Source organism: Nothobranchius furzeri, chromosome 14 (genome assembly GCF_043380555.1).
Source record: "Nothobranchius furzeri strain GRZ-AD chromosome 14, NfurGRZ-RIMD1, whole genome shotgun sequence".
In the NCBI taxonomy this organism is placed as follows: Eukaryota; Metazoa; Chordata; class Actinopteri; order Cyprinodontiformes; family Nothobranchiidae; genus Nothobranchius; species Nothobranchius furzeri.
The window spans coordinates 63887246-63899264 of NC_091754.1; the positions used below are offsets into that span (position 1 = coordinate 63887246).

General features: G+C 47.9%; 1 protein-coding gene across 9 annotated transcripts in view; it reads right to left on the reverse strand.

The window, feature by feature from the left end:
* Positions 1 to 12019, reverse strand: part of nrxn2b (neurexin 2b) — a 970727-nt gene that overhangs the window by 25593 nt on the left and 933115 nt on the right. For all 9 annotated transcript variants that reach the window (XM_070544341.1, XM_070544340.1, XM_070544338.1 and 6 more), the window contains one exon: positions 1215 to 1537. In XM_070544341.1, coding sequence (XP_070400442.1) covers positions 1215 to 1537 — 323 coding nt within the window. The remainder of the gene's footprint in view (positions 1 to 1214; positions 1538 to 12019) is intronic.

Consider the following 12019-nt stretch of genomic DNA (forward strand, 5'->3'; position numbering starts at 1 on the left):
GCCAATCTGTTTAGGTCCAAATTCCTGCAGTAGAACTCAGAAAAGGTAGGAACCATTTACAGACCTATGATTTCTAGATCTCTGAATCACACTGGCAGATTGTGGGTGTCTGGTGTAAACATGAATGCCGATGAACACAGAAAATGTTAACCGTTAGTGCTCTAAACTGGCTTCTGCATCGTGTTTTCCATGGCATCATGGAAGGTTTCAGCTGAGAGTATTTAAGGATAAAATCTTTCACCTGGGAGGGAAAGCATTAAGCGCTACGCAGCAGTCTAAAACGGGCAATAAATCACCAAACTACATGCAGAAACTGTCTCTGGCCATCAGAGATAAATGATAGTGGCTCAGACGCTGAACCACGTGGAGATCGCAGTGATGACACAAAAGAGGAAGAGTAATGAAAACGTGGCTTTGTCATAACTCATGCTGCAATATTCATGGAGCAGCCCGATGCACATTCTTCACAACCTCGGAAGAGAAAGTTGTGGTGCCTCCAGAGGTAACCCGGACCACACTCCCGCTGGCGTAGTACACCGTTTGTAGTTAATGATGGTGGATGTGAAGGGGAACATATTTCTCCCTGGAACAAATGGATGCTGTCATTAAGTCTTCTCATGAGACTATAGGGCCTGGGTGGGTCAGCCTCCTGCATCACCACGCACTGCCCTGCTGTTCACTAATTGTTGCTCATGTCCGGCACATGTGGATAATTATCTGAAAGCGTCGGACACACATGTAGCTGAGCTGTAAATATTAGTTTACAGTAACCTGGATTGTTGCAGGACTTCCTTCTGGTGATATTTTGTGCTTCTCCTTTGTTTTTAGTTTTTAGTCCTCACTGCTGTAATTTTCTTATTGCAAATATTTTTTGCAATAAAATAAGACAGTTAATAGGATCTGCCACTCGAAGCTGCTCTGTAACTCCCTTTTCTGGCCGAGAGCTAATAAACTGGAGACTGACGTGCAACACGGAGCTGCAGGATGTGGCTGTTTTCACCCAGCCGATGACGAATTATTGCTTTTGAAATTTGTCTCTACTCCTCCAAGCAGGGCCATCTGGTTTGTATTGATGCACCCTTAACCTTCCTGCTGTTTTCAGCACTTTTTGATTTTGGTGTGACTTCAGCTATTCGGAGTAGCTCTCAGTGTCCAGCCCCAGACTGTCTCCCCGAGTCAGCGACACAAACTCACCCGAAAGTGTGCTTCCTCACCTGTGAGATGCTGTCCCTCGTGGTGGTTGAGCGCTGTTTGCGAGTGGTGGTTGTGGCCATGGTGGTGGTTGTCTCCATGATGGTGGTGGACATATCAGCCAGAGGGGTGGTGGAGGTGGTGTCAGTGGTGAGCACTGAGGGCACGTCACCCACTAGCCTTAGGTTTCCCTGGATCTGGATGTTGGGGTCACCATCAGAAGCCAGTTTGAGTACCTGCAGACCGTTGTAGTACAGGCCTGAGATCTGGCCCTGGAAGTGGCGCCCCTTCTCTCCACCACCAATTTTGATGAACGCCTGGCTGTTGAAGATGGTCAACTGGCGGCCTGACGATGTGACATAAGTCAGAGACGATGGAGAGAGGAGGTGGGGAGAAGAGAAACCATGAAAAGGGGAAGAGAAAGAATATCATTCAGCTCATGTTCTCTGAGCGAGCTTCAACATAAAACACAAAATAATACACAGTTAAGGTGTAAAGCAGAAGGGATTCAGGGGCTAGATCCATCACATGGGATTCCCAGGTAACACTTTAGGGAATTGGACCGTGGCTTACAATGGTTGCTGCCATTAGGAAGCTGTGCCACTCCCAGAGAGGCAGCCTGAATCTGGCAGTCAAATAGATTGCAGGGGCAGTTGCAGATTGACCCTGAGACTGGTGGGTCACAGCAAAATGCATCTGATTTATCCTAAGATGGAATATATTAGAAGAGTGTCATTGACCTCCTCTGCACCTGAGCTGCACAATGATAAAGCACCTCCGCTCGCAGAAAAAAGTCACTTCACTGCCACCTGGAAGAGGGAAAATGAGATTCTCATTGGTGGGAAATGTTTAATTCATCAGGGTCTTTTCTTCTCTGTGGTCATTACCATTCATCTGGGTGGATAGATGGATGAACGGATGATGGGGTCAACCATTTAGCCAGGGCCCAATACTAATGTGTTACCAAGACGTGTGGCAAAGGGGAGGAGGGTGGACGGTCTGACAGGTGTAGTTCTTCTTCTTGTATTTTCTTTAAGTCAGTTGGGTTTCACGTGTACTTTTCATTTGTTGTATCCCCATCTCCTTTAGGGGCTTCCCATGATGCTTGCTGGACAGTTAAAATGAACCTATGTTAGGTCCCATGGGGATTGAAGGTTAGGACACATTTAGAGGATTGTGGTTTAGAAATGCCTTGTGATGTAATTACTCAGAGGAAAGGGATGGGAGGGGCCAAAGAGCTTTTTTATGGATTAATCAATTGCTGCAAGAAGAGAGGAAGCATTTCTGTTTGTGAAAGGAAATTCTGACTAATGTCTGCATCTCAGATTGAAATATTGACCCTCTTGTGGCCAGAAAGGGGTGTACGGTAATGGATGCATGTATTAGACACAGCACAGACATGATGGGCTGGTGTCTGACAACAGAATCCTTAAGGTAAGGCCAGAGAGCTGTGAGTGTTGGAGACAAAATAAAAACAGAGTTTTTAAAATGTTCCCAAGGCTTGTTCTCAAGATTAGCATAGAATTTGCAGGGCATAGCACCTCTCAAGATAGTCACAAAGCTGTTGCAAACCCATCTGGAACTCATTTCATTTGAGTTCCCGCGATTCAGAAAGTGCAAGCTCCATCATGGTGGGATTAATGTGGAGCACGGACATAGTTTAGACTTTAGAAGTGGGGGGACACAACCGGCATGAGGACGGGGGGGGGGGGGGTCTTTACAGTAAAATATGTTTTAAACTACAGCCTAGAGGCTCTTTTATGAAAGGTCAGGAATGCAGAACTCAAGTACACCGGTGGCAGTAAAAAGCAAGCATCAGCAGAGCCAACAGATGAGCTTACGGACGGGAAACGGGCTTCAGCACAAGCGGCTGTCTTCTGCTTGGTCCTAGTGCCCAACCAGTGCTGAGCACTATTGTTTTTGATGGTAACAAGTGCAGGGGACAAAAACTGACTTTGGAAACAGTGCGGGGGGGCATGTCCCCCCTGCCCCTACCAAACTACGCCCATGATGGAGAGTGAATTACAAACAAGGTGAAACATCATCAAGATGCCTTGTGACTAACTTGCACCAAAACAATTTGCATCTGATCTCACAGCTCAGTGCGGTCCTGGCTGGAGAGCTGAGTTGTGTAACAGGGCGGGCTCGTTAGGGCAGTTTTCTAGTCATCAGCATGGAAACACTGGGGACAGGCCCTGGCCCATTTAGTTTCAATTATCTAGCTTAGAGGGTGCTTTATCATTCTAATTATGATTTACTCTCCTTCATGAGTGCACTTGGTTTGACATTCGTTAACACCCAGGTGGGTGGGTCTATCACACAAACAATGGCTAATAACGGGTACGTTCACGTGAGGGCGTGTGAACACATACGTGGATACGTGCATTTTCCACAGTGGCTCTGGAAAGAGAAATCTTCTCCGATACGATTGGCTATTATGCATGCCGTCGCATTATCACATCATTAGGCTTGCCGGAGACCCACGGGGGCCTCGGTTCCTGTCCCCTAACTCTAAAATGATGAGACTTAATGTCTGGCATATGCAATGTTGACATAATAACTGTGTCTCACTCGATTATCTCATCACTTAGCATATTGGAGAGATATTGCAATAAATGGGAGGAGCAAGGCTTTCATCAGCCAGGAAATGACAGGAAAATAACCACTGTGGTGTACGCGGAGCACTCCGTCAGCTCAGACTCGCCCACCTTCCACTCAAACACACACAACCACAAATCAGCCCAGTGGGTCTCTCATTGGATCAGGAGTAAGTCACACTGACAAGTAGTCTCTGAATGTGGTGCATTAGTCATGCAGCACAAAGATGTAGACTCCAAACATCTGTTTAATGCTTTTGCTTCGGATCTTTTTAAAAACAAGCAGACAGTTAGGAGGACTGTGGTGTCCATGAAGGTTTCCATTCCAGACGGGGCCGAGATGGTGCAAATGAACCAAACAAGAAGTAGAAGAAAGGTGCCCTCTAGGCGGGATGAAGGGAAATCATTGTTTGTTTTTGTGTCTGTCTGGTCAGAATGAGACTCTAACAAGCCCTGATGAAGTTATTGTTTCAGGGTCTGCCAGATCAAATCAAAAGTGACATGTGGCTTTAGAGCCAATTTTGGTGGCAGGCGTGAGCGTAGAGGGGTGGAGGGAAAGGAGCCTCTGCATGACAAGCAATCACAGCGCTTAATATGATGGAGCTGGATGTGACGGTGCTGTGGTGAGGAGGGTGTGTGTGTGTGTGTGTGTGTGTGTGTGTGTGTGTATAACGGCTTATGAAACATGTCAGTGGTGGTTTGTCTTTTCAAGCTGTGTGTATTTGAGTAACATTTTTATTTGCATATGTCTCCACTTTGTGTGTGTGTGTTGGGACTTGATGAGGGAGCCTACTGGACCCACTGAGAGGGATTGGGTGGCTGTAGTTTCGTTCCCCAGGCCTCTTCAGCTGATAGACACTTAATGGATAGTGGCTTGAGGTTGTGTGTGTGGGGTTGGGTGTAATGGGGTTGGGTGTGATGGGGTTGGGTTTGATGAGGCTGGGTGTAATGGGGTTGGGTGTGATGGGGTTGGGTGTGATGGGGTTGGGTGTGATGGGGTTGGGTGTGATGGGGTTGGGTGTAATGGGGTTGGGTGTGATGGGGTTGGGTGTGATGGGGTTGGGTTTGATGAGGCTGGGTGTGATGGGATTGGGTGTGATGGGGTTGGGTGTGATGGGGCTGGGTGTGATGGGGTTGGGTGTGATGGGGTTGGGTGTGATGGGGCTGGGTGTGATGGGGCTGGGTGTGATGGGGTTGGGTGTGATGGGGTTGGGTGTGATGGGGTTGGGTGTGATGGAGTTGGGTGTAATGGGGTTGGGTGTGATGGGGTTGGGTGTGATGGGGTTGGGTGTAATGGGGTTGGGTGTGATGGGGTTGGGTGTGATGGGGTTGGGTGTGATGGGGCTGGGTGTGATGGGGTTGGGTGTGATGGGGTTGGGTGTGATGGGGTTGGGTGTGATGGGGTTGGGTGTGATGGGGTTGGGTGTGATGGGGTTGGGTGTGATGGGGTTGGGTGTAATGGGGTTGGGTGTGATGGGATTGGGTGTGTTGGGGTTGGGTGTGATGGGGTTGGGTGTGATGGGGCTGGGTGTGATGGGGTTGGGTGTGATGGGGTTGGGTGTAATGGGGTTGGGTGTGATGGGGTTGGGTGTGATGGGGTTGGGTGTGATGGGGCTGGGTGTGATGGGGTTGGGTGTGATGGGGTTGGGTGTGATGGGGTTGGGTGTGAAGGGGTTGGGTGTGATGGGGCTGGGTGTGATGGGGCTGGGTGTGATGGGGTTGGGTGTGATGGGGTTGGGTGTGATGGGGCTGGGTGTGATGGGGCTGGGTGTGATGGGGTTGGGTGTGATGGGGTTGGGTGTGATGGGGCTGGGTGTGATGGGGTTGGGTGTGATGGGGCTGGGTGTGATGGGGTTGGGTTTGATGGGGTTGGGTTTGATGGGGTTGGGTGTGATGGGGCTGGGTGTAATGGGGTTGGGTGTGATGGGATTGGGTGTAATGGGGTTGGGTGTGATGGGGTTGGGTGTAATGGGGTTGGGTGTGATGGGGTTGGGTGTGATGGGGTTGGGTGTGATGGGGTTGGGTGTGATGGGGTTGGGTGTGATGGGGTTGGGTGTGATGGGGTTGGGTGTGATGGGGCTGGGTGTAATGGGGTTGGGTGTAATGGGGTTGGGTGTAATGGGGTTGGGTGTGATGGGGTTTGGTGTGATGGATTTGGGTGTGATGGGGCTGGGTGTAATGGGGTTGGGTGTGATGGGGTTGGGTGTGATGGGGTTGGGTGTGATGGGGCTGGGTGTGATGGGGTTGGGTGTAATGGGGTTGGGTGTGATGGGGTTGGGTGTGATGGGGTTGGGTGTAATGGGGTTGGGTGTGATGGGGTTGGGTGTAATGGGGTTGGGTGTGATGGGGTTGGGTGTGATGGGGTTGGGTGTGATGGGATTGGGTGTAATGGGGTTGGGTGTAATGGGGTTGGGTGTGATGGGGTTGGGTGTGATGGGGTTGGGTGTGATGGGGCTGGGTGTAATGGGGTTGGGTGTAATGGGGTTGGGTGTGATGGGGTTGGGTGTGATGGGGTTGGGTGTGATGGGGTTGGGTGTGATGGGGTTGGGTGTGATGGGGTTGGGTGTGATGGGGCTGGGTGTGATGGGGCTGGGTGTGATGGGGTTGGGTGTGATGGGGTTGGGTGTGATGGGGCTGGGTGTGATGGGGTTGGGTGTGATGGGGCTGGGTGTGATGGGGTTGGGTGTGATGGGGTTGGGTGTGATGGTGTTGGGTGTAATGGGATTGGGTGTGATGGGGCTGGGTGTGATGGGGCTGGGTGTGATGGGGTTGGGTGTGATGGGGTTGGGTGTGATGGGGTTGGGTGTGATGGGGCTGGGTGTGATGGGGTTGGGTGTGATGGGGTTGGGTGTGATGGGGCTGGGTGTGATGGGGCTGGGTGTGATGGGGCTGGGTGTGATGGGGTTGGGTGTGATGGTGTTGGGTGTAATGGGATTGGGTGTGATGGGGTTGGGTGTGATGGGGTTGGGTGTGATGGGATTGGGTGTGTTGGGGTTGGGTGTGATGGGGTTGGGTGTGATGGGGTTGGGTGTGATGGGGTTGGGTGTAATGGGATTGGGTGTGATGGGGTTGGGTGTGATGGGGTTGGGTGTGATGGGATTGGGTGTGTTGGGGTTGGGTGTGATGGGGTTGGGTGTGATGGGGTTGGGTGTGATGGGATTGGGTGTGTTGGGGTTGGGTGTGATGGGGCTGGGTGTGATGGGGCTGGGTGTGATGGGGTTGGGTGTGATGGGGTTGGGTGTGATGGTGTTGGGTGTAATGGGATTGGGTGTGATGGGGCTGGGTGTGATGGGGTTGGGTGTGATGGGGTTGGGTGTAATGGGGTTGGGTGTGATGGGGCTGGGTGTGATGGGGTTGGGTGTGATGGGGTTGGGTGTGATGGGGCTGGGTGTGATGGGGCTGGGTGTGATGGGGCTGGGTGTGATGGGGTTGGGTGTGATGGTGTTGGGTGTAATGGGATTGGGTGTGATGGGGTTGGGTGTGATGGGGTTGGGTGTGATGGGATTGGGTGTGTTGGGGTTGGGTGTGATGGGGTTGGGTGTGATGGGGTTGGGTGTGATGGGGTTGGGTGTAATGGGATTGGGTGTGATGGGGTTGGGTGTGATGGGGCTGGGTGTGATGGGGCTGGGTGTGATGGGATTGGGTGTAATGGGGTTGGGTGTGATGGGGTTGGGTGTGATGGTGTTGGGTGTAATGGGATTGGGTGTGATGGGGTTGGGTGTAATGGGATTGGGTGTGATGGGGTTGGGTGTGATGGGGTTGGGTGTGATGGGATTGGGTGTGTTGGGGTTGGGTGTGATGGGGTTGGGTGTGATGGGGTTGGGTGTGATGGGGTTGGGTGTAATGGGATTGGGTGTGATGGGGTTGGGTGTGATGGGGCTGGGTGTGATGGGGCTGGGTGTGATGGGATTGGGTGTAATGGGGTTGGGTGTGATGGGGTTGGGTGTGATGGTGTTGGGTGTAATGGGATTGGGTGTGATGGGGTTGGGTGTAATGGGATTGGGTGTGATGGGATTGGGTGTGTTGGGGTTGGGTGTGATGGGGTTGGGTGTGATGGGGTTGGGTGTGATGGGGTTGGGTGTAATGGGATTGGGTGTGATGGGGTTGGGTGTGATGGGGCTGGGTGTGATGGTGTTGGGTGTAATGGGATTGGGTGTGATGGTGTTGGGTGTAATGGGATTGGGTGTGATGGGGTTGGGTGTGATGGGGCTGGGTGTGATGGGGCTGGGTGTGATGGGATTGGGTGTAATGGGGTTGGGTGTGATGGGGTTGGGTGTGATGGTGTTGGGTGTAATGGGATTGGGTGTGATGGTGTTGGGTGTGATGGGGTTGGGTGTGATGGGGCTGGGTGTGATGGGGCTGGGTGTGGGGTAACAGACATTCAGTGCGATACACAGAGCCTTAATGAACTGTGGTGTGGCGATCATCAGCTTCTGCAACAAGCTGTTACAGAGACAGATAAATGAGATTGATACACCTTCCTTCTTTCTGGGAGCCATGCATCAACCAATATTATTTGCGCTATTTTTCTGCTGTTATTAGTTTCAGTAATACTTAAATGTAAATGTGGATATTTTACTACTGTTTTCTGTAGGAGCCGGTCTCCCTCTAGTCTGTATTCTGTCCCGTATCAAATAAGACTTGCAGAAATTCACAAGCTGCAAGTCTTATTTGACAGTTTAGCAGTTTCTCATTTAGGCTACAAATTACTCTTTGAAACCCGATGAGTGACTGAACGGCCTCAAGGTGAAAGGAGTAAAAACTCCCTGGCACACTCAAAGGTAGTTTGGCCACACTGAAGTGTGTTTTTTGTAAGCTATAAGTGAACAGTCTCCTAAATGTTTCTGAATAGATTTCATGTCCTTCAGATCAGGTGTTTTAACCCCTTCTACCCTAATTTCACCAAATCAAATGAAACCACCTTGGACCTGGAATCGTCCAAATGGAGAATGAGTAACTTAATCAAAGATCCAGTCCTAAACATGGCTGCCTTGGCAAGGGCCAGTCTTATTTCTTTATTACTATTTAAAAAATATAGAAATACATGAAATAAACAGATTTTTACATAGTTGCTATGATAAGATTAGACAATAAATTGTTCAGTTAAAAAAACTGAAATTAAAAAAAAAATTATTTCACATATCAGGAATCAAAGGGTTAAATGGCAGCTGTACAATATGAATTAGTCAGCAAACGGCTTCATTTGGGAAAAACAAGGTCTAATCCTAAGTACAAATAACAGAAGTACAATGTATAATGATCACATTAGCTTAATCAGTGCAATTATTAAATATTGTTTTTTGTCACTTTAATATGTTTTGTTATTATTAGCCCCGCCCCTAACTGGTCAGTGGTCCTGCGATGCAAAACAGACAACAACAGCAGCAGCTCAGGACATTCAACAAGTTATCTACGCTAATTATTTATAACTTTTACACTAAACAGGCTCCAAAACGCCCCTTTCAAAGTCTGCAGAACTAACTATGCTGGGCTGGTGGGCAGTTGTAGATCTAAGGTTCACCTCTACAGAGTCCTTGTTCCATAAGGAGTGAAGCTAGGTGCTGTTTACTCCCACCTATGTGCCGCTGGTCTAACAGAATTAGAGGAAACGTGTAAACGTCTAGCCAGAATGGTCAGCTCGCGTAGCCCCTGCAAATATTCTTTATTGGCTCTGCTCAGATTCAAAACTTTAAATAGTGCTTTCATTTAGTTTGAAACAGCTATAGACCCATGAGTACCAACAGTTAGCATACTCAGGAAAAACAAACCCGAGCAAAAGCATACATTTACTTTTGTTATGCTTCAAGGCAATGATGTAAAAGCACCTTTAGATTTCACAGAGTTCAGGAAAACATTAATATGTGTTAACCCTCAGCCAGATGGAGGCACCGTTGGGTCTGGTACAACTGTGAGACTAGAACTCCCTCTGCATCACTTTTCCTGCATAAAAATATGAAAATTTGCAGCAAAGAACTTTTAATGCTAAAATATTTTATTTTCCATTTGACTTACAAACAGATGTAATTCTGACTCTGTAATGAGCAAAAGGAAGCTTTATATTTGAGAAATGGCTTTCCTACCTACACCCACCCAGGATCGTTTTCTCTTGCCTCACATTTGAAACTTGACTTTTAGGGATGTTTCAAGCTAAAGTTATAACGTTAGGGGTTTGTTTGTACGATTTCATCTGCGTGTATCTCCAGGTCCTTAAAGGTGTAGGAATGACTGTCTTAATTATCTAATAAAATAGGATGAACTGCAGCTCAGAATGCCCAGCGTGTTAGTAAACCGTGACAATCAACACACAGACCAATAATAATAATTATGTGAAAATTTAAGCAGAAAGGATTCTACATTTCCCCCATGGGCTGGTTGCAGTATGATATTCTTTTCTTTTATGTTCATTTATTTATGATTTAGTTTCCCGAAAGACCCAAAAACAAAAGGATCTGAGTTGTATTTTTATTTTTTATCTCAGGAAAATCTTGAACTCATTTACATCAACGGGACGGGGATTAAAATGTCTACGATGACCACTCGTGAGGGGATGCTTGTTTTGTTTTTGTTTCCACTTCCGGGCTATGCTCCTTCATCTCATTGTTAAACTTGTTAAAGGTGCAACATGTAAGAATGAAGTAAGAATGACATCCTGTGGTCACATTTGGGTACTGCAGTTCATTTATAAAAAACAGAAGGTGACTTTCTCACCACCACTCCACCAGGAGAGTCTAGATCACAAGCAAAGACGAGTGGTACACATTATGTCAATAAGTAGATTAACACATCGACATATCTGGTGTTTTCACTCTTGGGTGTTTTACGGTAGGGAGCACTTACATCACTTATTACGGCAATGCCTGCATAAGGGAGTGTGATTGTTTGCTGTCATATTGTTAGCTTGCTGTTAGTTCTGAACAACTCATTAGAATACAATAGAATAAAACTTTATTGTCCACCGCAGTGGAAAAATTCCTTTGGCTCTCAAAGACAAAAATGACCAGTAAAATGCCACGATGGACACGTTAATAGCTTCCACATACATTCCTCTGTAATATCATGTTTTCAGTCACTGACAAAGTAAAAAGGTTTGTTTAGAACCGACTATTTGCTTCTAATTCATCATTAGCATTGTTAGCTTGATGCTAGCCTCTGCTGAGCTTTGCTGAGCTTGAGTACGGTTTTAGAAAGGATTCTACACCATGTTTGATAAATGAGACCCCTGGTCCCTCCCGTTTACTGCCTTTGGTTCTTTAAACATCTCTGGAACTTTTAGCCGGCCGGTGCTGATTTACAAATATCGGCGCTGCATCAAATCTGTTTCACTGAACCCTTCCTTCCAGCATGATTGAGACATTACGCTGTTTTGTGATTATTTCAATGAAGAATTCTTACATATTGCACCTTTAATACATAGAATGTTCAATACCATTATTTTAGGAATAATTATTTTTGGTTTATTAGATTTCTGGAGAGGATCTAATTAAATGCAGTGTTCTGTCACCCACAGCGGAGTCCTCACCCAAACCCTGGAAACGCTTTGGTAACAAAAGAAGGCCAAACAGAAGTAGAGTTAGAACCTGTGGGGAATGTTCTGAGCTTCGACGCTAACATGGGTCTGATATATTTCAGCCCCCCTTAGTGGCTCTAAGATGTGTCTCTTCTTATAGGTGCTCTGTGGATTCCCTGGGCCATCTGGGCAGCGGCAGCAGTTTTCAGCCCATTTTCAGACTGATTCCTCTGATCTGCTGCTGCTTCTGTTCTATCTGCATCCTGACCAGGCTACCATGTTCCTTTTGCTCAAGCAGGACACCGGGGTAAAGGAACGCAGGCAGACACTGCTCACAGCTTTATCATATGCAGCCGCCCCCGCCTTCACTGGGATCACCCTGATGCGGGGATGGTGCTTAGTGACTGAAAGCCTTGCAAGCACCATGGACAAACGAGAAGCACTCAAGCTTTGATTTCCTTGCAGAATGATTGCATTAATGACCCCTGCATGTCACAGCATCCTGTAAAGCTGAGGGGAGTGGATGTCTTTACATTTTTAATGCTCAGTGGAACGCAGCATGCAGAGCCCTCTCCATAACGGGCAGGTAATCCATTTAAAAGGGAGAAGTGAACTCCCTCCTACTGTACATCCAACACAGGTTCTTCTTTGTTCTCCCATCCGAGCCACGTCTCTACAAACCTTAATATTAAACGTGTAAATGAAATCATTCTGATTTAAAGAG